Below are 26,056 nucleotides of genomic sequence, written 5' to 3'. Positions count from 1 at the left end.
AAAATAAATTATTAATAAGTAAATGTTAAGTAAATAAGTAAACTATTTATGTTATGCATGTATTTCTTCTACATTAATTAACCAAAACTACACTCATAGAAGGTCAATCTTTGTTTAAAGCAAAATCCCAGGCTATGTTATTTATTTATTTATTTATTTATTTATTTATTTATTTATTTATTTATAGATATGTTTCATATTAATATACTGTCTTTCTGTTTTTAATAATCTTGTGCATTCACAATCAGTAGTTTAGTTTAAAAGACTTTTCTTTATTGAGAGGGTGATTTGGTGGACTTTGAATGGAAATATGGTGAGAAACCAGAGTGTTAATAAACCTAAGTTCAGGTACGAACCTTATTAAAATTCCATTTAGTAATAGTAAATAATCACTATAAATAGGGAACTAAGTTAAAAGGAGAGTGATCGTTGCGTTCGTACTAAACTCAAAGGATTGCCTAGCTATGCTTTGTCAGATAACGAATGCATGCTAGGTTACAAATTATATGGAGTGCACTCTGAATGGCATTTACTTTTGATCTCTATGGAGAGGGATCATTGTGTTCTCACGGTGGAAGGCGTAGGCTTTGCTGGAAGTAGGTCAAAAGTGCAGCCGATTCATAAATAGTCTCAGCTGTTTAAGGTGGATTCCTGCATGGCTGATATGAAATGTCACATTGTCATTTTACAGATATATTTGTACACCCCTGGCATAGTTTTCGTTCTTCATATTCCACACATGTAAAATACAACCTCAAACGCTACTACGATCATTTTTATCCCCATTGGAACATACAGTGCTGTGAAAAAGTATTACTGCTCTCTTCTGTTTTTGTGTATATCTCGTACTAAATAGTTTTAGATCTTCAAATGAATATATATAATAATAATAATAATAATAATTATATATATATATATATATATATATATATATATATATATATATATATATATATATATATATATATATGAATATAACATAAAACAAAGGCAACCTGAGTAAAACACACAATACAGGTTTTTTTTTATTATTATTATTATTTTTTTGATTGACGCAAAAAAGTTATCCAACACCTATCACCCATTTAAAAAACTAATTGCCCCCTTAAACTTAAAATCTGGTTGTGCCACCTTTAGCAGCAATAACTGCAACCAAACGCTTCCGATAACTGGAGATCAGACTTTCACTAACTTCTAGGACTGGGATTTACTCCTGTGCTTTGGATCATTGTCTTGCTACATAATCCAGTTGCGCTTGAATTTCAATTTACGGATTGAAGACCGGAAAATTCTCCTTTAGGAATTTCTGGTAGAGAGCAGAATTTGTGTTTCCCTAAATTATTGCATGTTGCTCAGGCCCTGAAGCAGCAAAGCATCCCCACACCATCACACTTCCACCACCATGCTTGACCATAGGTATGATGTTCTTTTTGTGGAATTCAGTGTTTGGTTTACGGCAGATGCCTGTCTTCCAAACAGTTCCATTTTTGACTCATCAGTCCACAGAACATTCTCCCAAAAGGTTTGAGGATCATCAAGGTGTGTTTTAGCAAAATTCAGACGAGCCTTAATGTTCTTCTGGGTTAGCAGTGGTTTTCACCTCGTCACTCTTCCATGGATGCCATTTTTGCCCAGTGTCTTTCTGATAGTGGAGTCATGAACAGTGACCTTTATTGATGCAAGAGAGGCCTCTAGTTCCTTTGACGTTGTCCTGGGCTCTTTTTTGACTTCCTGGATGATCGTTGTTGTGCTCTTGGAGGAATTTTGGAAGGTCGGGCACTTCTGGGAAGGTTCACTACTGTGCCGAGTTTTTCCATTTGGAGATAATTGCTATCACTGTGGTCCTTTGGAGTCCCAGAGCCTTTGAAATAGCTTTATAACCGTTCCCAGACTGATGTATTTCAAATCGTCTTCTTCCACATAATTTCTGGAACTTTTTGGCATAGTGTGTTACTGGGTAAGACCTTTTAACCAACTTCATGCTGTTGAAAAAGTTCTATTTAAGTGTTGATTTGATTGAACAGGGTTTGCAGTAATCAGGTCCGGTTGCGTCTAGTCCAGCTGAACACCTTTATGAATGCAGTTTCATAGATTTGGGGAATTAGTAACTGCGGGGGCAAATACATTTTCACACAGGCCCAGTTGGTATTGGATAACTTTTTTGCTTCAATAGATAATATTATCATTTAAAAACTGTATTTTGTGTTTACTCAGGTTGCCTTTGTTTCATCTTAGATTTTGTTTTAATTTCTGAAACAATTTAGTATGAGACATACACAAAAACAGAAGAAATCAGGAAGGGGGGCAAATACTTTTTCACAGTACTGCACATTTTAAAATCACTCATAACATGTCTCATAATAAGGCTTTTTTTTTTTCTCAAACTGAATAACATGTAAAGAAAGCTATTAGATGACAGAGTAATGCTCAAAGCACTTTAGCCTGGCAAACAAACGTGAACAAATGTTGCTTGGCCAACCCCCCCCCAAAAAAAATCCAAAACAAGATAAACAAAACAACAACAAAAGGAACAACAAAATCCATCTGAATGGGAAATGATGCATGACAAAAAAGCATAATTTCCTAATTACTTCCGTCTCCTCTGTCGTAACAAATATCCAGTGTGACCTTTGTTTACCCTTATCAAGAAATTAAGAAAGCATGATTATGCAAATAGGAAAACTGATGTTATATGGGCTGTATTTGCATACTGGAACTTACTTAACACTAATGACTCAATAACACTTGTTCAGTACTGACTCAGATTCTTCAATGAAATTTTCGATTCCCCATTTCCTAATGGGAAGCACCTTTTTACTCACATTTTACTCAAATGATTTCCCTCAATGGGATTATTTTGTCTTATTTAAATAATAAATAAATACATTTAAAAACTGAAACATTGTATGTAATTATTGTATATAACTGCGTCTTTCGGAATGCTATGACGTTCATCTAAGCGTCATCTTCGCTCGATGCAGTCATGCCCTGGCTTACAGTGAATTATATGTAATATCATAGTGGTTATTGATAGCCAGACTGCTTTAAAATACTGTGTGTTGGGTTTAAGGTCACAACCCGCTGTTAGGTAAATGACTGGGATTTACCAACGCCGTCAAAACAACACTCGAAGCAGTTTATTACATCAGGCATCATGAGTTTAGTTGGCAGCTGAGGGCAGGATCAGCTCACCCAGAACTTCCATTCCAGCTTGTGCAGCTGAGCTTCCTGTTCCTTTGTTTGCTATGCTTTTGACTGCCTCTCCTTCTTCCTTTAGACAACGGAGTGTTAACCAGCCCTCATATCCTGTCCACACTGCTCGTACTCTTACTTCTACTGCTCATCGTGGCTTTCGTAGCATGCTACTGGCTCAGGTACCACACACAAACACACACACACACAGTCACGCACACTCACCCACCCACACACACATACATCCACATGCACATTGAATGTTACATCATTTCCAGACACTCCTCCCACTTCATGAAGACAGGAACTGAAAGTAACACATAGGAACACACACGCGCGCACACACACACACACACACACACTTTCAGAGACAAGACTGAGGTTAGAGTCGTACATTATCTGGTTTGTAAACGTTCTGTCTTGAGTATAAGCCGGAAAACTCAACCTCTGATGAGAAAGAACAGCCTTAGTTTGCGATGGTAAGAAAGAAGACATTTATTTTTCTTGTTTGAAGAGCTTTGGCATGTTACATGACTTTATATGATTACATGTATTTGTCTGACATGATTTCTGTAGGGTTCTCATTATTATTACTGTTATTATTTGCCTAGGTTCAAAAACCGCCAAAAAGCCGACATCACTGTAGTCGACAAGAAGATACCAAATGGCATTTTGGAAGAGCAAGGTACTGTGGGCCGTCATTTAAACTACTCTCTCAACCTCGATCGGTCCTCTGAAAGAGATGAGTGGCTGTCACTTGTCCTGCTATTTCAAATCTATATAAGCGCATTAAGATTATAGTGTGACGTGTGGTTTCTCAGTATTTGGGTGTTTATTTGCATTGAGAAGCGGATGTAAAACACTGGCGTCCTCTTCAGTCTGATGTACAAGAAGCTCTGAGTAAGAATGAAATCAACGGTTCATTCAGATCCATTCTCTTGTGGCTTGTTAAATATTTCCGTGTCTTATTTGTCCAGGATGGTGAGGTAGTTTTCAGTAAAACTATAATTAGACATGACAAATGTTATAAGGAACAAGCGTTTGATTAAATATGTTGGTTTTAATTAGTGGAGAGCTGAGAGATTTTTACAGAAAATGAAAGAAGCGTGTCTGATTCATTTAGTCTCTTCATTGTTATGTGGTGGTTATTGTAGTTTTGGTACTATTTTCTATTTTTTCTCTTGCTTCTACATATCTCATAATTAGTACCTCTTAACTGTGAAGCACAATACACAATTGTATAAAGGGTCATAGGTTGACGGAGAGTTTAACAACATGTCAGTTCCTTCAGTCCTGCAGTTTTATTTTTTTTCCACAGATTCTTTAAAATCATAAACTCCCATCGTTTAAAGGGCATATTATTCAGTAACTACAGTGAAATTATTACAATTACGTTCTCTTCATAATTCTGTAACACCAGGACTGCTTGTACTTTCTTAATTGATTCCTCTCTGTTTTACCCTTTTCAAGAAATTCCGAAATTACAAATACTCAAATTACTCAACTGGTGTTATATGATCTGTACGAGATTATACAATGAGATTTTCTCTTCCCTGTTTCTTAAAGGGAATGCGGCCAAAGAGCTGCATTGAAAATTGTAGTGAAACGAATTGAAAGTTTAACAGATATCAGATCCATGTATTTAACTTTGTGTTCCACCTGAGATCAAACTATACTGATATAGAAAGACTGGAGTGGTATACACCTTCAGAACTTCACATCTGTACAAGGAATTCTATTATAATACTTCTATAATATACTGTATATAACCCCCCGGACCGATACAGTGACACTGACATGGTAGTGTGTAGTGTTACAGGTGGAGTTTATCACTTGGAGTAGTGTTCCTATGTCTTTGAAACACGTCAGTGTTACTGCTGGGTTGAGAAACAATTCACCTCCCATAAATATACAGCCATAGCAGTGGTGTGGTCAGAAAGTGACACTGATGAACAGTAGAATATAATGAACATAGTGCAACATAGTAAAAACAAGCTATAATTCCAGTCCGTAGTTGTATAGCTGCAGTTTGTGGGTTAAAATGGTATGGAACCCACCAGTGTGCTCTAGGGAATACCAAAAATGTAGTAACAAAATGAACCAATTTGTTAGCTAGTTAGCAGTATTGTAAATAATATGACATAACATAATAATTCACAAATGTTTTTACTTAAAAAAAATAAATAAAAATCTATAGAACTAGCTATATTGCATTGTTATTTCTATACCGTGGGACTATGGGATAATACTTGCGTGTACAGCCTAACTGTTAGATTAACTGTAATATTGTACGTAGTTGTAATATTGTTTCTGTTTATGACTTTCACCTCTCAGCTAATGAAGCTAGCATAAAAGCAATTTTGTATTAAGTGTGCAGAAATCCTAGACAAGTATCAAACTGGTATTAATACAAAGTTATACTGCCCTGCCCAAGATGTCATATACGTGTATTTATGAACTTACATTAACTTCCTAAAATTTCCCCAGCACTGACCTGGTTAAAAAGAACAGGAAGTGACTATAAGTCAGTTTTCGAGGGTTGCCACATATATAATTTTTCAACTCTAGTTCTGCGAAGAACTACGATGACAAGGATGGTTTCTGGAAAATTATTGGCTAAGATTACTTAGGAAATACCCCAGCTATACGGTGCATGAAAAATCTACTGCTACTAACCACATTTTTATAGGAGTTTGTAAATATCTCAGAAGAATATTTAGATGATTTTGTAATGATTATCATTTTAATTAATTGATTAACATAATCTTTGTAAAAAAAAATCATTCAAGTTTTTGAAAAAAAATAAATTATTTTCGTAATTTTACTAAGCTGATCTAATGAAAAAGTCGTATGGATGCAAACAGACAAGAGTTGGCTGTGGACAGATTTTGGTTGATTTCATGTGAAGTCATAGAAGGAACAAATACCAACTCCAACGCTTTACCGTAACATTGAACTGCATATGTTTTCAAACATATTAAACATGTTCGATTATTTGAGACATGTATATATTCTGCAGAAATGACTGACTTTTAATGGGGTGCTCATTTATATCTTGAATATTTGTTTCTGCTACTTGAACTGGACTGTGTTTAGAATAAATTTCTCCGTCACTGGTGCAAATTTTTCTTGAATCCAGAAATAGGAGCAAACTAGAATGCTCTTGGAGGAAGCTATGTATAATCCCCCTCATATCGAGCAGGCTAGTTACGTATCTTGAAAGCCTATTTAACAGGCAGCTCCAAGTCTATGCCTATTATCTGACTTAAGAATTATGCTAGTCACTACAGTCTTGTGTGTACATATGTAATGAATGGTATTTAAGATTACTACAACTAAAATGATTACAGCTATGCTATGTAATGGTAAACTTGTTAATGATTAACGAATGAAGTATTTCATTCAAACGACCCATTTCAGTGAGTCTGACAAATGACTTTCCTCAAGCCCATGCACGAGTACCATCTGTGTGACTCACAGTTCTCATGACTCTCGTTCATCCATGATTCGTATTGGTGCGATTCAGTGGTTGGCGTTTATGATGAATCTCTCCAAACATGCGAATCCTCAAACATGTACATTCTTACCAGCCATTTTATTTATTTTTGTTTAATGGTGCTATACTTGAATTTATTTAGAGCTGACAAAGAAGCTGGTACTCCTTTTTAGCAGTTAAACCAGATTGTGAATTGTAAATGCTAGGCTACTATTGTCTTAAATGGTGCACTATATTGTTACATTATGTGATATATACTGTGTTTGTGTATGTAGTACCTGGATTTTTGTACCGTACGCTGTGTCTCAGACCGCACTCATCAGACATTTTCAGATCTCAGGTACCTCAAATCATTGACCCAAACCTGAACAAGTCGTCACTGGAAAACCCGGCCAGTCACTGGAAAACCACTGAAAAAGGCGTCCAGCGTTTCACACTTCACATTATCCAGATAATAATAGTTTCAGGGTGTGAAAATGACAACCTATGAGAAACACGGGTTTTAAAGTGCAGATATTTTCACAGTATGAAACTAGACATGTGGCGGGTAATGTGTTTGACGTATCTGTAGCCTACACAATATTTCTACTTCCTCTGAAAGACAAATTGTATCAAATCAGTAAATTAATTCATAGATCCCATCAGTAGAGCCTGTTTACACTCTTAGAGAAAAAGGGTTCTTTAAGGTTTTATTGGACAATTACGGGGTCTTAGCTTAAGGAAAATCCTTTCTGATGAGGAAACACTCTATTGTAGAGTTCTACATTAAACCTTTAAGGGTTCTCGAGAAATATAACAAAAGAACCATTTTCTAAGAGTGTCGCTGTCACTCTCACTTCACTCTCCGAGTTTCTGGGTTTTCACCTCATGCAGGTTGCTGTTATACACATGCTTGTGGCCGAGCGTGTGTCCTTACTTGGACTGTGAGTGCGTTGTGGTCTCTATGTTCATGTGTACCAAGTCATGTGTGTTATTATGCAGTGGTTTATGGCTCAAATAATTACATGAATTCCTGCAGGTTCACTTTAATTAAAATGACTTTAGTGCTTCCCAGAATGTAAACAAATTTTACATTCATTTTAATTTCCACTCAATTTGCTCTTAGTATGTATAGTCACTTGTTGATCTTATTGTTCGTGAATCGGATTGGATCAGCCATAACATTAAAACCACTGACAGGTGAAGTGAATAACAATGATTGTCTCGGTACAGTGGAACCTGTCAAGGGGTAGGATATACAGTATTAGGCAGCAAGTGAACAGTCAGTTCTCAAAGTTGATGTGTTGGAAGCAGGAAAAATGGGCAAGTGTAAGGATCCAAGAGGCATTGACGAGGGCCAAATTGTGATGGCTAGACAACTGGGTCAGACCATCTCCAGAACAGTCAGGTCTTGTGGGTGTTCCTGGTATGCGATGGTTAGTACCTACTAAATGTAGTAGGTAGTAAGCTCAGGTTACTGTCTGTGTGGAGTTTTCCATGTTCTCCCCATGCCCATGTGGGTTTCTTTCAGGTTCTCCGGTTTCCTCCAACTTCTCAAAAAACATGCCAGTAGGTGGATTGGCTGCTCTAAATTGTGTGTTTTTATGTGATACTCTGTGATGGACTGGATTCCTGTCCAGTGTGTATTCCTTTCTCGTGTCGATGATCCCAGGATAGGTTCTGGATCTGCTGGGACCCTGACCAAAGTGCTTACTGAAGAAGAATGAATGAATGAGCTATGAATTCAAACTTCTTTGAATTCCTAGACTTTAATTTTATACTTTCATTTTGTTATAGAAGCACAGACTGTGGTTTTGTTGCCGAGATCGCCCTCCACGTCCAAAACCTATTTCCCCATACCTGTGGAGAACCTGGAGGAAGAGAACCGCATCCGGTCGGCTGATGATGGAAAACTCTTCCGAGAAGAATACAGCGTAAGTTCTCTTTTCATGATTTGCTGATTACAGATGCTCGTCGAGTTTTTGAGAATGATTGTGACATAATGTGTTACTTTTTTTCATAGCTGACTGTGTTTGATAGCAACAAAGTCAATAGGAATGCTAATGTTGTATGCGAGTCTAAATATCTCATCAGTGAACAGGCTGACTTTGTATTGTGAAAGTTGTCACCTGATCATGAATTAACCTAGACACATTCAACACAACTAACACATTCAGTAGCATAACAGGAAATTCAGGAGTGTTGGTTTCCCACTATGTTTAAATGCAATGCTGATGAATGGAAATCATTTGACATTGGGTCACTCACTGGTGATTCATTTAAGAATTACCCAATCTACAATTTAGGGCAGATGATCCAAGAGTCATCCCATGGTAGTCTTAATTGAATCACTGCCGCTGATTCAGCCATCACATACTATGTGGATGAATTCCGAGTCTCATGGAAAGGATGTTTATGTTCTGCAGTCTTAATGGATACTTAAGCTGTCTTCACCAAACAGGAAGTAGATGTACATGTAAAACAAAGTGCATATAGTGTGCCCTCGAGAATTAATGGCCAAAGGTTAGTGAACAAAATAAACATTACATACAATCATTCAGAAGAATTCAGTCAAACAACTACTTACCTTTGTTCTAGCAAAAAGATATTGCGTAATATATGTGCCAAAATTATTTACACTGCTAATGAACATTTTAAAAAAGTGTCATTATTGAAAGACAAACATACTCAGAAATCTACAGTATACAGAAATGGTTAAAAACACAAAATCAGTGTTTTGAAATGACCATCTCTGATTTTGAAATCCTACTGAAAACTTGGTGTGAATTGAAGAGGGAAGTTCACAAGCACAAACCTTAGAACATAAAGCAGCTTCTATTTTCTGCATGGTGGAGTGGACTAAGTTCACGTGACCTTGTTAGACATTACAGCAAGAGACTCAGTGCTGTTATTTTCTCCAAGGCCAGAATATTATTTGTAAGGATGCTGATAATTTTCAAACCAGCAATGCAGGATAGTAAAACAAACAAACAAACAAACAAACAACAAAAACTTTGTGTTAAAAAAAAACCATTAACATGATATAATGCCCTTGTATTTTCAAATTAAACACTGCCACTTGTTTGCAGATTTTAGTCTTTATACAGAGTATAGAGTTTTTATATAGAGTACAGTATGTATTTATTTTGGCACAGTTTTAGGCAAGTGCCAATAATTCTGGGCACTGTATCATGTAACAAAGCCTGGACAATGCAGTATTTACCTTGAGTTGAGTTGCAAAACATGTAATCATGAGAATTTGCACTTTGCAAAACATACTTTGTAGTAAATTTTATGTACATGATCTTTATTCTGTGCCATTGTAGTCATTACCAGGCGGAAACCCACAAGGCACGTACGAGGAGGCAAACAAAGATGATAACAAAGAGAAGAACAGATATCCCAATATTCTCCCATGTAAGTATTTGTTTATTTATTATTATTATTATTATTATTATTATTATTATTTTTCTGTCTTTCTCTCTCTTACTCTTCAGATAGTCAGCTGCTAAGAGTTCAATTCACTGTCTAGCAGAGAGACTCTGTAGTTTGTGGTTTTCTTTTTTTCTTTTGCATTTCCTGTCTCTGTGTTAAAGCACATCAACTTGTCAAGTGCCTGCATAGCAATCATAGCAAACACGCTCTCTTACTTCTCATTCTGTTTTGCATTTCAGTTAGCCATCTTCATATTTATAGTATATGTGTGAACTAAAAAAAACAAAAAAAACAAAAACCTTTAAATGCAGGGTTTCCGCAGGTCCTTAAAAAGTCATATATATTTCTTAATGTAAAAATATGGCCTTAATTAGCATTAAAATGTCTTAAATTCACATTTCAACGGTCTTAAAAGTGCAAACAAACCGACACCGTGAAGCAGATTTAGATGTTATTTTGGCTAGTTGATGTGTGAGATGGTAAACCCGTGTGACTGTTGCACTCAGAGTGTGTGTGTGGTTCATCAGTGTTTTAGAGCGGTTCGATCCACAGTAGACGCCACACGCTCCACACCAATTTCATCTGTATCTGTGCTGTGAGTCGCTTATAACCTGCATTTAGACACTACACATGCCAGATTCACTTTGGTTTTACGTTAGAGTGATCTCAAACATTTTTGTGGGCAGAGGTTTACAGCATTTCACCTGACTGGTAATGAGAAGTGAATAAAAGAAAAAAACTGTTGCCAACTAAACAGAGGTCTTGCTGTGGTTTTCTGCCAAAGTAAAAGCCACAAGGTCTAACACGTAAAAGTGAATTAAGTCAGAAATATATTACTGTTGTTATATTACTATTTGTACCCCAAATAAAAAAGTATTATATATATATATATATATATATATATATATATATATATATATATATATATATATATATATATATAATGTATACTTCTTTACAAAAACGTATGTATATTCATAACACTACTTGTTACATTACCCTGGCATTAAACACGGCTGCGAGGGGATGTCTAATACAGCTGCTGAGGGAGTGATGGTAAATTTGACATCTTTTTCTCTTCTGCCTGCCGTAATTCGTCTCTCTCTATTTTTTTTCCTCTCTTGGAAAGTCATGGAAAGGAAGGAAATACTGGATTTTTTTTTTTCTTTCACTGTTGGAGCAAATGGTAATGCAAAAAGGATATTTGCTCTGGTCTCCCATATCCCTCTCTAGAAGTTTACCCTGCTATAGTTTACTTAAACCCAGAAATGGATGTATATGCATGAACACAATCCATTATAGCTGATGTATCATGTAGCATGATTGAAGTGATGTGCAGGTCTTAGATTGTTTTTGGAAATGTCTTGAATATGGTATTAAAAAGTATTCAATTTGAAGTACTGTTAACTGTAGATGCCCTGAAATGCTTTACTTTAATTAATATGCGTAGAGCAAGTGTTCCTGGTAATACCTTGCACTAATCATAGTTCATCACCTTTATGCGAATAATTAAGGTTTTCACAAGGCCATTTGTATATTAGATGTATTGTAGATGTGCTGTAGGAGCATTAGGTTGTCAACCAACCAACACTTTCGATGTGTTAAGGTTGCACATGAGCAAGAAACATTTAGAGCAGTTATCATTGTTCAAACTGCACTACTAAACACATTCACTTCAGTCAGTAGTACTATTTATAGTATTGCATTATATAGCAGAATAAATCTATATTTAAAAAAAATCTCGATATATCAACAAATTATTGTCTAAATCACATCTGAACGATAATTTCACTTTTAAATGTTGGGTAATCTCTTTACAACGGTGTGGCTAAATATGTCAGAAACCATGCGAAAACGTATCTGAGATAAGAAAAAATCCACAATGTTTGAGGTGTAAATGACGATTTAGACACGCAGCTATACGATTCCCTTGCTAGTTAGCGTTAATAGCCAACACTGAAATAATAATGAAGCATACTTCAGACAGCAAAGATGTAAGAAACATTGTGTAAATTTGACGTTTCAATGAAATATTGCTTTAAGAGCATAACTGGTTTGGAAACACCACATAATGAGCAGTTTTTCTCTTTGGTTTGAGGTATTTAGTGTTTATGGTTTTAAACATTTAACCATTTTATGACGTGTTAGGAGCTGAGAAGCTGAGTCACTCACTTATTTGTCTCGAATGCAGCAGAAAAAAAAAAAATACATGTCTTGTTATTACATGGATGAGGTAAAGATCATCCTGGTTCAGCTAAACAATAAACGCTCTCTGTTTTTGCTAATCAGATGATCATTCCCGAGTGGTGCTGACACAGATAGACGGCATTCCACACTCCGATTATATAAACGCTTCTTATATAGATGTAAGTATCCTGTCCTCTAAATACTATACTTTACTATATTTAATGTGATGCTTGTATGTAAAGTGTAACACATTAACACCACCATTCATTTTCACACATGGTCATGTCTTCGATTAAAGTCTGCTTTGTGTCTCACAGGGCTACAAAGATAAAAACAAATTCATCGCAGCACAAGGTGAGCATATTGTATATAAGGAATGAAACAGAACCGGACATACTGTTATAGATAAATAATCTTTAAGTATGTATTTCTCTTACAACACGGCAGTTTGTCAACGCGAACAATTTGTATTTATTAAAGTACGACAGGTCATATTTTTTATTCATTTATAGTTGCATTTAAAGTTGTGGAACATCCATGAAATGAGTTAGTTCCTGTTATCACTTATAACATGTCTAAATAGTCGTTCCTTCTCTGGGTTCTGTTTATTTTTCGCTCTCTTGAAGTAAATAAGACACAAAAGGCAGCTTATCAGGTTACTGAGAAACCAAAGTGCAACATCTTAAAATGTTAGATATCTTAAAGTCACAGCTTTAATTCTCTCTTACACAGTGCTCCCTTCCCACTGAAGACTTCCTCTATAAGTGTTAAATAAATGTCTAATTACCAAAAAAAAACCCCCAAAACTACTGAGTTACACATTTTCAAAATCTGATAATGTGGAGTGTCTGCCATTCAATTCCTTGTATAAGTTGTTACTATAGAAACGATAACATATTCGAATGTAGAATAAGCACTGCATTATTATTAACATTGCAGATAAAACTATTGCCAGAGCTGCTGTAATAGAAAATTAATCAACATGTTCTCTTGATTCCCTTGTATAATGGAATTTAATCATTAGGCACCATTTCTGAGATCTGCTGTTTATGATTTCTCAATGTTTTCAGCGAATGCGATTTAGTTACAAGATTTGGTGTTGTTTGTGTGTGTGTGTGTGTGTGTGTGTGTTTGTGTGGGTGTGTGTGTCAGGACCAAAACATGAGACTGTTGCTGATTTTTGGAGAATGATATGGGAGCAGAAATCCGCTACAATTGTCATGCTAACCAACCTGAAAGAAAGGAAAGAGGTAATTCATATTTTCATACACAACGTACAGGTCTTCACATGTCTGGATTCCACCCGAACAACTCATGCATAACCATTACAGACTTCACTTCAACATTCAGAGACAGACAGTACTGTGCAAAAGTTTAGGCACCTTAGGTTCTGTATGTACATTTTGCTTTTGATTTGCCTTTCTGAATTAGTTTCGTTAAAAGAAAAAAACAAAAACGTAATTACATAAGAAGAAACAATAAGAAGAACTATCTTTAGTGAAAAGAAGAACGAGGCGTTCTGCAACAAACGCTATGATCTCTACTGTGCCTTGAACTCACAATCTTTGAGGCTTGAAAAAACTACCAGACGTTTTTCCTTATCCAACTGCAGTGTCTCCAAGAGAACTGATGCAGAAGAGAACTGATGCAAGGAGATGGAGGATGAGACAAAATGTTGAGCTGCATTAGCTTGCTACTCCTTATAGTAACTATGGTGATATGTAGACATTTTTCAGCTGTTTACAATTGTTTATTTTTGAGCACTCACGTTACAGACCCCCCCATAATACCTCTCTCTCTCTCTCTCTTTCGCTCTCTTTCTTTCTCTCTCTCTCTCTCTCTCTCTCTAGCTCACACAAATCAATAAAGCAAGCATGGATAGGAGAGTTAAATCAGCTTTGGTCTGGGTGCTGAATCAATAATTAAATAATAGCTAATAAGCTCCTCTCTGGTGTTATCATAATTATTCAGCGGAGTGTCATTATGTGTGTATTATCCATCAAGCTCAGGCTGACTAATTTTCACTGACGGGCAGCGCTGATTAAGTTTGTCAAATAACAGCGAGGCTGAGAAGTCACCTTAAAACCCCCGGCTCCTTTATGGCTCCACTTTATTATACATAACTTTTTTTTAATGGACTTTATTTATGGAATTAATGTTGTGAATTCTTTATATTTCTGGATTTCTTGAGTTAATACTGATGTCTGGTGAAAATTTCATGTGAATAGCCTCATTGGAAATATATTTACTGAAAAGTGTTCACACGTTCACTACTTATCCCCCCCCCCCCCCCCCCCCACTGTATCTGCAGTTTTGTGTACAGATCTGTTCAATTTGTTCTTCAATCTAGGACAAGTGTTACCAGTACTGGCCTGACAAGGGGTGCTGGACGTACGGGAATGTGCGAGTCGCTGTGGAGGACATCACCGTGCTGGTGGACTACACGATACGCAAATTCTGTGTGCAATATGTAAGTCTGTGTATAAATGTGTGATGGCAAAAGCAACAAAGTGTTATTGAATACATTTATATGCAGCCCTATCATTATATTATTATGATATTGTATGTTATATTATGCTATGTTATGTAAAATATTAAGGAACAAAAAGTAAGACAGGGTGTACAGTAATAGGAAAATAGGAAATAGTTAAAATGACACGGTTGTGTGTTAGCACACAAAGTTGATCATTTTCCTACAGCAGCACACCCCAGAAAGGTTTAATTTCTCAGATACCACGTGAATGTGCCAACGCTTATTACAAAATGACAGTTACAGTACTTTTAATTCTGTAGAGACATAGTTAGTTCTGCTTATCACCCAAGAGCATTTCCTTTTAGTTGACAAGATAAAAAAACAAACAAACAAACAAACAAACAAACAAAAAAACAGCTTATCATGTAAGTGAGAAACCATAAAACACAAAGCCCTGTGTACCAAAGCCTGCCACATCAGAAAACATACAGTAGGTACAGCTTTATCAGACACCAGAGACTCCGTCTAAAAGATGTTAAATACGTGTCTTAAAGCTTCACCAGATCAAGATTTACACATGCTTTTTTTTAACCCATTTAGGTGGAACATACATATATGTGTAAGTTGTTACTGTAGATTAGAAACGATAATGTATTAGAACAAAAGAGTTATTATAAACCTGTGATTTGAATTACAGCCAAAGCTACTGTCAGTGCTGCTGTTATAGAAAATGAATCAAAGCTTTCTGACCACTGAAATTTGAGAATTGAACACCGCTGTGGATTAACCATGCTCAGTGCTTTCTCCTGATAATCATTATATTATTCAATCTGACAAATTACTGAGCATTTTAATCTAATTACAGAGAAGATTGTAAACAGTTCTTCAGAGATAATTGTAGTTCATTCTACTAGTGTATAAAAATTAATTATTGTGGGATTCATAAAAAAATAAATCTCTTTCTCTCTCCCCACAGCAAGCTAGTGATGGCTCTAAAACCCCTCGTCTGGTTACGCAGCTGCACTTCACGAGCTGGCCAGACTTCGGCGTGCCCTTCTCGCCTATAGGCATGCTCAAGTTCCTCAAGAAAGTCAAGCACGTGAACCCGTCATTTGCAGGTCCCATTGTGGTGCACTGCAGGTACGCAACCTAACCCGAACAACACATAGAGCCATAACCCTGCTGCTAAACATGTCCCCTTCTGTGCAGGTTTAATCTCAATTCTAATTTAACTTCTGCTCTTTCTGCTAAGTTCCTTCCTATTAAAAACAAACCACCAGACTGCCATCCTTTACTAGCTGTACTTTCTTTTTATATCGTGCCACTGAAATAGAAAAAGGACAGATAAACTCATGTAACAGGAAGAAGTCACATCTCCATATGCTTCTGGTGTGTGAAGAAATGAAACATAAAAAACCCCTATGTTGTAGTGTGCTGTTTAATCAGTAGTTAATGCATTAGAGTATTAAATACATACTGTATTTAATACTAGATAATAAAATAAGATTTGCTAAAATGATTAACACTAATGCCCAGATTGCTAAATCTCAAGCTGAAAAGAAAATATTTTTTGCACACTTACCGTTTAACAGTATACGTCTTGCTCTGGGACAGTGTTTAATTCCATAACACCCTGGTATAATATTCAGTTTATCATATTATTTTACAAATACTACAGTATAGCTAATAGGAAGAATATGCTGACAGAAGAATCAGGGATGCCTGGAATTGGAAGGGGTTACTATTAGGCATTACTGAAATCTGTAACTTTATTATTATTATTATTATTATTATTATTATTATTCTCGAATTATACTCAAACAGCCTCATTAACACTCACTATAAAAGTAGACACTTTCTGTTAATCTCTTGGAAAAAGGCCAATTTTTGCATAACCATTATACAGAAGACCTTGCGGACCCCCCTGTGTCATTTGGAAGGTATCCGTCATGCATGTATAATTTATTTTAGCAGACAATGATGCATTATTCAAAGCGATTACCATATCATTTGAATTAGGCGAACTCAGGGCTATTCAGGAAATAAAACTCAGAAATATGTAGGTCAATGTCTGGAAGTTTGATCAGGCAACCTCTGATCTAGTTTTGTCATGTTTCAGTGTCACAAGTGTATGTATGTCCTAACTCTGACACTATGATCTTTACTCTGTTCTACACAGTCAGACCACAGTCCTACACCCACTCCCGCATGCACACACACAAACACACACATACGCACACACACGCACACTTGTTGTGCCGATGAATAGCACCATTCAACCATTTAGTAGATTTAATTTGTTTCCTAATGGTTGGTGTCAAAACTTGAGACCAGCTGATTTCTTCTGTTTTTGTGTATGTCTCATGCTAAATTGTTTCAGAAATTCAAGAATATCTAAGATAAAACAAAAGGCAACCTGAGTAAACACAAAATGCAGTTTTTAAATGATAATGTTATTTATTGAAGCCAAAACATTATCCAATACCAACTGGGCCTGTGTGAAAATGTATTTACACCCATAGTTACTAATTCCCCAAATCTATGAAACTGCATTCATAATGGTGTTCAGCTGGACTAGACACAACCAGGCCTGATTACTGCAATCCCTGTTCAATCAAATCAACACTTAAATAGAACTTTTTCAAGAGTATGAAGTTGGTTAAAAGATCTTACTCAGTAACACACTATGCCAGAATTGAAAGAAATGCCAGAAACAATGAGGAAGAATGTGATTGAAATACATCAGTCTGGGAAGGGTTACAAAGCTATTTAAAAGGCTCTGGGACTCCAAAGAACCACAGTGAGAGCCGTTATCTCCAAATGGAAAAACTCGGCACAGTAGTGAACCTTCCCAGAAGTGGCCGACCTTCCAAAATTCCTCCAAGTGCACAGCAAAGACTTATCCAGCAAGTCACAAAAGAGCCAAGGACAACATCAAAGGACCTACAGGCCTCTCTTGCATCAATAAAGGCCACTGTTCATGACTCCACTATCAGAAAGACACTGGGCAAAAATGGCATCCATGGAAGAGTGGCGAGGTGAAAACCACAGATCTAAAACTATTTAGTATGAGATATAAACAAAAACAGAAGTCAGGATGGGGTGAAATACTTTTCACAGCACTGTATAACAAACACTGGTTTTATAATGATGATGTGAATGTTGCATTTTGTATAAAGGATTTATAGTTTTGTGTGTTTATACTGATGACACGTTCACTGTGCGTGCCTATTTTAGAAAAAAGGAAAAGAAACTTTCCACAAAAATTCCACTAAACATTTTATTTGAGTCTGTTAAATAAACTGTGAGTTGAATCAACGGTTATGAGAAACATGTTGCCAAGTATCATTGCTTAACTAACCGGATTATCAGGAAATTGCATTACATCTCAAAGGGTGTTTCAAGGACAAGTTCAATTCCCTTATTTCCCTTATATGCATTTTGCTAGTATTGATTGTTTTTATGTTTGGCAATATTTATGAGTAAAATACACATCAACAACTAACCAGTGTAAAAACTATATACAGTATACTGTTGGATTGGAAAATTACAAATATCAATAATGCATACTTCAAAAAAAAAAAAAACAAAAAAAAAAAAAAAAGAAACCTGACCTTGGTATTATATGTCATTCATTTTTAGAATAAAATATCTGATCAAGTCAGTACAATGAATATACATTTTTTTTTTATCTGCTACTCTAAGCAATTCTATTACCACAGTGTCCACCATGTTACAGGAAATAACTTGATCTAAAATAAATTATTGCTAATGATAATTGAAATGATGAGTATCGGGATCACATCCAGATAGATCTGATTCAAAATCTGACTGCTAAAAACACTTGTAACGTGTGTGAAGGACACAAGTGTGTAAAATCGGTTTATTTGGGGCAATCCAGTGGCCAGAGGCCTTTTGCACGAAGCGAGTTGAACAAACTCAGAGTTGCAGAGTAAGTACTGAGTTGACAAAACCAAACAAATCCAACTGGGTTAATTAAGGTTAACAGGTTTCATGATACTGGTTATCAACTTTCTCAGTTAACCCATGTTTTAACTCTGAATCAGTGTTTACTCAGCGTGTGCATGTACATAAAAGTCAGATGTTTGCAGCAAACAGCCACTAGCGTTAAACATGGATAAAAAACAGGTGTAAATCCTTTTCGCCTGAAGAGCAAGTAAAAAGCAACACCGTTGCAGCTGCCAAAGCTCGGGAAAATTGCTGGCAGAACAATGTAAAATGTTTTAATTAAATATAAATCAAATTAATATCAATTTGTGAAAATATATTAGAACAGGAATAATAACACTACATGCAAATATGTACCACTCGCAAAGAACCGCAAAGCAATACATACAATTTGCGGTACAGTAAGAGCGTGGCTTTGGCGTGTTAGATTTTATAATTTGAGGCTCAAGAAGCCGGCAATCTGGCGAAAATCAATATCAGATGGTCATCGGGAAAAGCCAGGGGATTGTGTTTGTCCCTAAATGTTTTTTCCTTCAAAGTGTGCTTCTTAAGATTTACTCTCCGAGCCCCACAGAATTCTCTGCAAATGGTGAAGCCATCGCTACAAACACTAAAGGATTAACTTTGATACATCAGATTTATATTACTTTGCTCACAGCTGATTGGTCCAGTTTGGGTTTGTGATTTCTTGCCCAGAATAAAACCTGCTGAGTAGCAAGTTACCATGGCAACTGCTAAAAACTAAACTACTTTGTTGAGACTGAAAAACCAGAGTTTGCTCAAACTAAACGCAAACATATCTGGGTAGCTACTGAAACAGCTTTGCAACAGGTCTCAATGAACAGGCAGCAAAAAAAGCAACACATTAGAACAGTCCATAATCTTAAACAAGAACACACGCATTCAAAACCTAGAAGCACGACTAGAAACTAAAAAAACAGGGAACAAGCGAAAGTAAGGCATGGGCATGCACATTTGCTATGAGACATAGAACATGAAGACGAACTCAGAACAGGTGCACACATTAGGTAACAAACTAATAACAGGACAGGGGTGGTGACAGGACCAAAACAAATGCACAAGGAATCAACTCCAAACAAAACATGAGAGCAGCACTGTGACAGTGAGCTAAGAGGGGAATTCATAACCGCACTGCAGGAGACAGGAAGTGTGATTTTGTGCATTTATTAATTATAAAACCCATACAGCCCATAAATCTGCTTGTGTGTTTGTTTTCGTGTGTGTGTGTGTGTGTGTGTGTGTGTGTGTGTGTGTGCTTTCTCTCAGTGCTGGGGTTGGAAGGACAGGTACCTTCATCGTGATCGATGCAATGATTGACATGATGCACGAAGAACAAAAGATTGACGTATTTGGGTTTGTGTCCAGAATCCGAGACCAGCGATCACAACTTGTACAGACAGATGTGAGTGTGCCATCTTTTACTCGTGTTCTCCCATTTGGCTGTACGAAATGGCCTACTAACTAAACTAGAGGTGTTAGTTTCAGCTTCCGAGACTCCGCTCGTGTGTACTGTACACTTAGCTGGTCAGAACTACCAGAATCTTGCCAGTAACAAGGTCATTGTCTATTCACACCTCTGTGTGTACACACTGCTTTGTCAGTTTAACACAGGTACAAGATACAACTTGGCTCTTGGCCAAGTTGAGTGACAATAACTACCAGACTATTAAAAAAAAAAGAAGAAGAAATAATGAAGTACTTGGCTGGAAACAAAAGCCACAACTGGGTGGAAAACAAAAACAGCAATTTTATTTTTGAGTAAAATTCGAACAATGTAAATTATAGTCATGGTGCATTCTAGTCAAAGTTGATAATATGAATGTGAAATACTGGCTTAAACAAAAACAAATTTGAGAACAATGACACACATTAGATATTTAAAGAACATAATGAAGTATAATAATAATAATAATAATAATAATAATAATAATAATAATAATAATGAACTGTACAGTATTTATATAGCACATTAAAGTGTTTAAGGTGTAAAATAAAGGGGAAAAAATAAATAAAATAGTAAAATATGCAAATAAAAATAATGAAATAATAGCAGTGACAGATGGATAAAATAATTACAACATAATGTCTAAAACTATATAAAATGTATGTAAATATAGAAGGAAAATACTATAATTAAAAGTAATATGTTAAGGCAATACAAGTTAGATTAATGCTTATGTGAAAAAAAAAATGTATGTTTGTTTTTCACGTGAATGGATTATTTATTTATTTATTTCTTTTTTAACTCAGAGATATATAGATAGAGCCTGACAAATGTGTAATGGTAATGTCTTCCAGATTTTTGGTGTCTAAAAACAAAAGGGTGATGATCTCTTTTGTATGTTTTGCATGAAATGTCCAGAACTTGATGATCTTAAGGGTTTGGAAGATAGTATGAAGGTCCTTTACAATTAAGAGACTGAAAAAAGAATAATAATATTTGATAGTCATTCTAAAGGAAGTAGGCAGCCAGTGATGCTAAAACTGGTCTAACATCATCTAATTTTCTAGTTAATATCCTCGTTGCTGCATTTTACATAAATATGTACACTCATATACACACATACTGTATAAGTGTTACCTATGATTGCATAAATAATTTATTTTACTTTAATAGTACACACATTTTTTATGTATTTTGTGTATGATGCTTCATAGTTGATCAATTCCTGTCATAACCGTAAACCTGGGACTGGGCTTACACATCAGCTATAGTTAGAAGCTCTATGTACATTACATCTGTTGTATTATATGCAATAAAGTTGTACCTGTATGTTTTCTGTTAAATGCATGAATAAGAAACAATACTGTATGATATGTGACAACGCAGTAAATTATATGGGAGTCCTAGATGAATATTAGTCACTGTCTTTCATAAGAAAAAAATATTATCCATCATCCAGCATCTGTTATCCTTCATGATAAAATATTCTGTAATATTCAATTCAATTCAATTCAATTTTATTTGTATAGCGCTTTTTACAATAGACATTGTCTCAAAGCAGCTTTACAGAAATATCAACACGTTATACAGATATTAAAGGTGCGAATTTATCCCAAATGAGCAAGCCACTGAGTGGCAACAGTGGCAAGGAAAAACTCCCTAAGATGTTTTAAGAGGAAGAAACCCTGAGAGGTACCAGACTCAGAAGGGAACACATCCTCATCTGGGTAACAACAGATAATGTGAAAAAGTTCATTATTGACTTATATGAATTCTGTATGGCCATAGAAGCAGCCGTAGTCCCAGCAGTCTGGAATTGGAGTAGATTAGAGCTCCATCCAGAGGCAGGACATCCGAAACAGGACATCCGAAATCAAATATTCAATTGAATGCTATAAAAAAAAAAAGATGGTGCCTTGGAAAATCTCTATTGGCAATTCTAATTATACATGCATGCATCTTGTAGGGATTTTCCCCACCCGGTTCCTCAAACTATGTGGTGTGTGTGGGTATGTGCAGATGCAGTACTCGTTCATCTACCAGGCCCTGTTGGAGTACTTCCTGTATGGGGACACTGAGTTGGACGTGTCCTCTTTAGAGGGACATCTGCAGAAACTGCACAACACCTGTGCACCACAAGATCGCCTGGGGCTCGATGAAGAGTTTAAGGTAAGTACAATACCTCTGTGCTGGAAGAGGAACTGAAACCAACAGCCGAAACACAATGACACAATGACTAAAACAGAATCAAGTGTGGGTTTGAAAATTGTCCATCAAAGCATTTTATGATGTGTCTATATTTATCAGTTTCACAGATATATGCTTTACTTCTTCATGTTTGCAGAAGCTGACCAATATGCGCATTATGAAGGAAAACATGAGAACGGGCAATCTACCGGCGAATATGAAGAAGAACCGAGTGCTCCAGATTATTCCATGTAAGGATTTGGGCTGTAAAGGGTTCTTACCAGATCTGAACAGACCGGCAAAATGTAGCGTTTAAGATATAGAAACTGAAAGGAAATTCACAAAATAATTCCAATATTCTGTAATCAGAGCAACAAGACACTAAGAGCTCGACGTGAGAAGAGGTGCAGAGCAACTTGACGTGGTCACAGTATGGTCTCACGTGGTATCGGACATTAACTTAATTTATTTTAGTTTTTATTTTTAGTTTAATCCAAAATATACTGTTAGATTCCCATTTTACTGTTTTCCCAGTTTTGATTTAACAAATTTGTCTACACTTTTTGCGCAAATGTCCTATATATACATATATACATACAGTGCCCTCCAGAATTATTGGCACCTTTCATCAAAAATGATTCTATAAAAATAAACGTTAGCTAGTTAACTAATTTTCTCCCAAAACAATAATTTATGTCCTAACAAAATGTATTAAAAATATAGTTGAAATTGAATAAAAAAAATAAAATTATATATATATATATATATATATATATATATATATATATATATATATATATATATATATATACACACACACACACACACACACACACACACACACATATATATATATATATATATATATATATATAAAACAATTGCACATTGCATGTTTTATTAATTTTATCTTCATGAAGGGTGCCATTAATTCTGGAGGCTATTGTATACATGACACTCAAGGGTTTTTTTTTTCAAATTTTTGTCAGGAAATGACACGAGCCCTGCCCACTTTACAACCATAATTCGGGGTATTAATATTTACTATAAAAATATTCTTGTTTGTATTGCTAAACTGAAAATCACCATGACACAAATTCTGTTACCTAATGCTTGCTGGTATCCAAGAGCAACATGTCTCTTTTGTTTACAGGGAAGTGAATCTGAAATCACACTTCTTTTCCTCACCCATTAATATCCTTCCTGCCACACTAATGTTCACCAGCAGTAAGAACCTCATGCTAAGTCAATTCAACTTAAACGTCTGCCAACTTACACGTATTATTACACAGCCTATTATTATTCAGTGGCAGAATAATATGTATGATATTAAATAAATAAATAAAGATAATTAAGAACAGTGATGCTACACTACAAAAACAGCCCCGCTAGAACGAATTGAACATATTCTTAAATATAATCAAAGAAATCTGCCAATGAGGTAAGCAAATTTTGCTTAGCTAGAATTCTTAAAACTAGCATAAAAGTCTAACCACTGAAAGACTGTAATGGGCCTTAAATCTATAGAAAAATGCCAAAATTGAAGCAAATTGTTCTTATTACAATCAGTGGAAACTCAGTTTTTAAAGATAGACTTACTTAAAATTAGTATTTTGGTCTCTTGATTGAGCTGACTTTAGGAATTTATCCCTAAATTTAAGCTTAATAATTAACAAGAAAAAACTTACAATGAGACAATTTCTTCAAACAGCATAATAAATAAGTGACTTATTTATTGTTATTTATTGCATTGTTATTTTTAGCATTTATATTGAAACAGGGAAAAACTCAGCAATATACAGTAGTTTCAGGAATTGTAGAAGGAAGCAGATGCGAGGGCAGATTTTGAATAAAGTTCAAAACAAACAATAAAAACAAGAAGCATAAACATAACAATGGACCCAAGGCAAAAACATGCAGACTATGAGAGTAGCTGTGGCACACATGACAACACATGAACACCACAACAACAAACGCTTGACAATTAGGAGCTGAAAAACTAGAACAGGCTGTATATAGGGGTGCTTATTGTGAGTGATCAGTGGGCCATGTGACTTGGTCATGTGATGCGCAGGGGCTGATGGGTAATGTAGTTCAGAGTGGATTTCAGCATAACCATGATATATAGCTGCTTCATTGAAAAATTTAAGTGGTCTTAATCCTAAAATAAGGAAGACAAGGAAATCTTGCTAATCCGCTGGAATATTAAGCGAACCATTGTTGTAGCTTGTTACTGGTTAGCTGGAAGAACATAAGACAAACTTAGATGTATTTTCTTAAAATTAGATTATTTTTCTAATGCAGAACATGCTGGACAAGATTATTTTTCTTTTTACACAAAAAATAAGACTCATTTCCTAGAAACAAGGCTTTTTTACTTTCTTGGAATTCCTTTTTTGCAGTGTAATAACTGGAACTGGAACAGTGTTGCTAATAACTGAAACTGAACAGTGTTGCTAATAACTGGAACTGAACAGTGTTGCTAATAACTGGAACTGAACATTTTTGCTAATAACTGGAACTGAACAGTGTTGCTAATAAATGGAACTGGAACAGTGTTGCTAATAACTGGAACTGAACAGTGTTGCTAATAACTGGAACTGAACAGTGTTGCTAATAAATGGAACTGGAACAGTGTTGCTAATAACTGGAACTGAACAGTGTTGCTAATAACTGGAACTGAACAGTGTTGCTATTAACTGGAACTGAACAGTGTTGCTAATAACTGGAACTGAACATTTGTGCTAATAACTGGAACTGAACAGTGTTGCTAATAAATGGAACTGAACAGTGTTGCTAATAACTGGAACTGAACATTTTTGCTAATAACTGGAACTGAACAGTGTTGCTAATAACTGGAACTGGAACAGTGTTGCTAATAACTGGAACTGGAACAGTGTTGCTAATAACTGGAACTGAACAGTGTTGCTAATAACTGGAACTGAACATTTTTGCTAATAACTGGAACTGAACAGTGTTGCTTATAACTGGAACTGGAAGAGTGTTGATAATAAATGGAACTGGGACAGTGTTGCTTATAACTGGAACTGGAACAGTGTTGCTAATAACTGGAACTGGAACAGTGTTGCTAATAACTGGAACTGAACAGTGTTGCTAATAAATGGAACTGAACATTGTTGCTAATAACTGGAACTGAACAGTGTTGATAATAACGAACTAGAAGAGTGTTGCTAATAACTAGAATAGTGTTACTAATGACTAGAAAAGTGTTGCTAATAGCAGTCGTTCACATTAGATCAGTGTTGCTAATAATTAGAACTGGATTAGTGTTAACACTTTATTTATTCCATCTTTATTGCAGATGATTTCAACAGAGTGATCCTATCCATGAGGAGAGGGCAGGAATTCACTGACTACATTAATGCATCTTTTATCGATGTGAGTGCTTTTTTATTGGGGTTTTCTGCAGGTGGTTGTGTTGTGAAATCAGTTTAATGCAGACGAAAAAGGATTTTAATCAATGAGTCAATGAATGAATGTATGAATGAATCAAATATACTTATAAATATGCACCAAACATAAATGCATATTTTATTGTGACTTCTTGCTTTTTTGATGCTAGAAATTTTGATGGGGAATTTAGCATTCTGTAACTTTAGTTCCCCTGTAACATGTATTTAATATGTATTGTTTCCATTTTTGAGATAAGAAG

General features: G+C 35.7%; 1 protein-coding gene across 3 annotated transcripts in view; it reads left to right on the top strand.

Moving 5' to 3' along the window:
* The window catches only part of ptprea (protein tyrosine phosphatase receptor type Ea), a 94,399-nt gene that overhangs the window by 60,854 nt on the left and 7,489 nt on the right, over positions 1 to 26,056 (top strand). For 2 of the 3 annotated variants that reach the window (XM_053639000.1, XM_053639001.1), the window contains exons 4-16: positions 3,278 to 3,374; positions 3,804 to 3,877; positions 8,465 to 8,601; positions 9,994 to 10,084; positions 12,392 to 12,468; positions 12,607 to 12,643; positions 13,442 to 13,539; positions 14,640 to 14,759; positions 15,739 to 15,902; positions 20,019 to 20,154; positions 22,216 to 22,365; positions 22,541 to 22,634; positions 25,706 to 25,782. In XM_053639000.1, the coding sequence (XP_053494975.1) occupies positions 3,278 to 3,374; positions 3,804 to 3,877; positions 8,465 to 8,601; positions 9,994 to 10,084; positions 12,392 to 12,468; positions 12,607 to 12,643; positions 13,442 to 13,539; positions 14,640 to 14,759; positions 15,739 to 15,902; positions 20,019 to 20,154; positions 22,216 to 22,365; positions 22,541 to 22,634; positions 25,706 to 25,782 (1,352 nt within the window). Of the gene's footprint in view, positions 1 to 3,277; positions 3,375 to 3,407; positions 3,672 to 3,803; positions 3,878 to 8,464; positions 8,602 to 9,993; positions 10,085 to 12,391; positions 12,469 to 12,606; positions 12,644 to 13,441; positions 13,540 to 14,639; positions 14,760 to 15,738; positions 15,903 to 20,018; positions 20,155 to 22,215; positions 22,366 to 22,540; positions 22,635 to 25,705; positions 25,783 to 26,056 lie in introns of those variants that run through there. The other variant, XM_053639002.1, reaches the window with a different exon arrangement.

Source organism: Ictalurus furcatus, chromosome 13, assembly GCF_023375685.1.
Source record: "Ictalurus furcatus strain D&B chromosome 13, Billie_1.0, whole genome shotgun sequence".
Lineage (NCBI taxonomy): Eukaryota > Metazoa > Chordata > Actinopteri > Siluriformes > Ictaluridae > Ictalurus > Ictalurus furcatus.
This window is presented reverse-complemented; position numbering and strand designations above follow the sequence as displayed.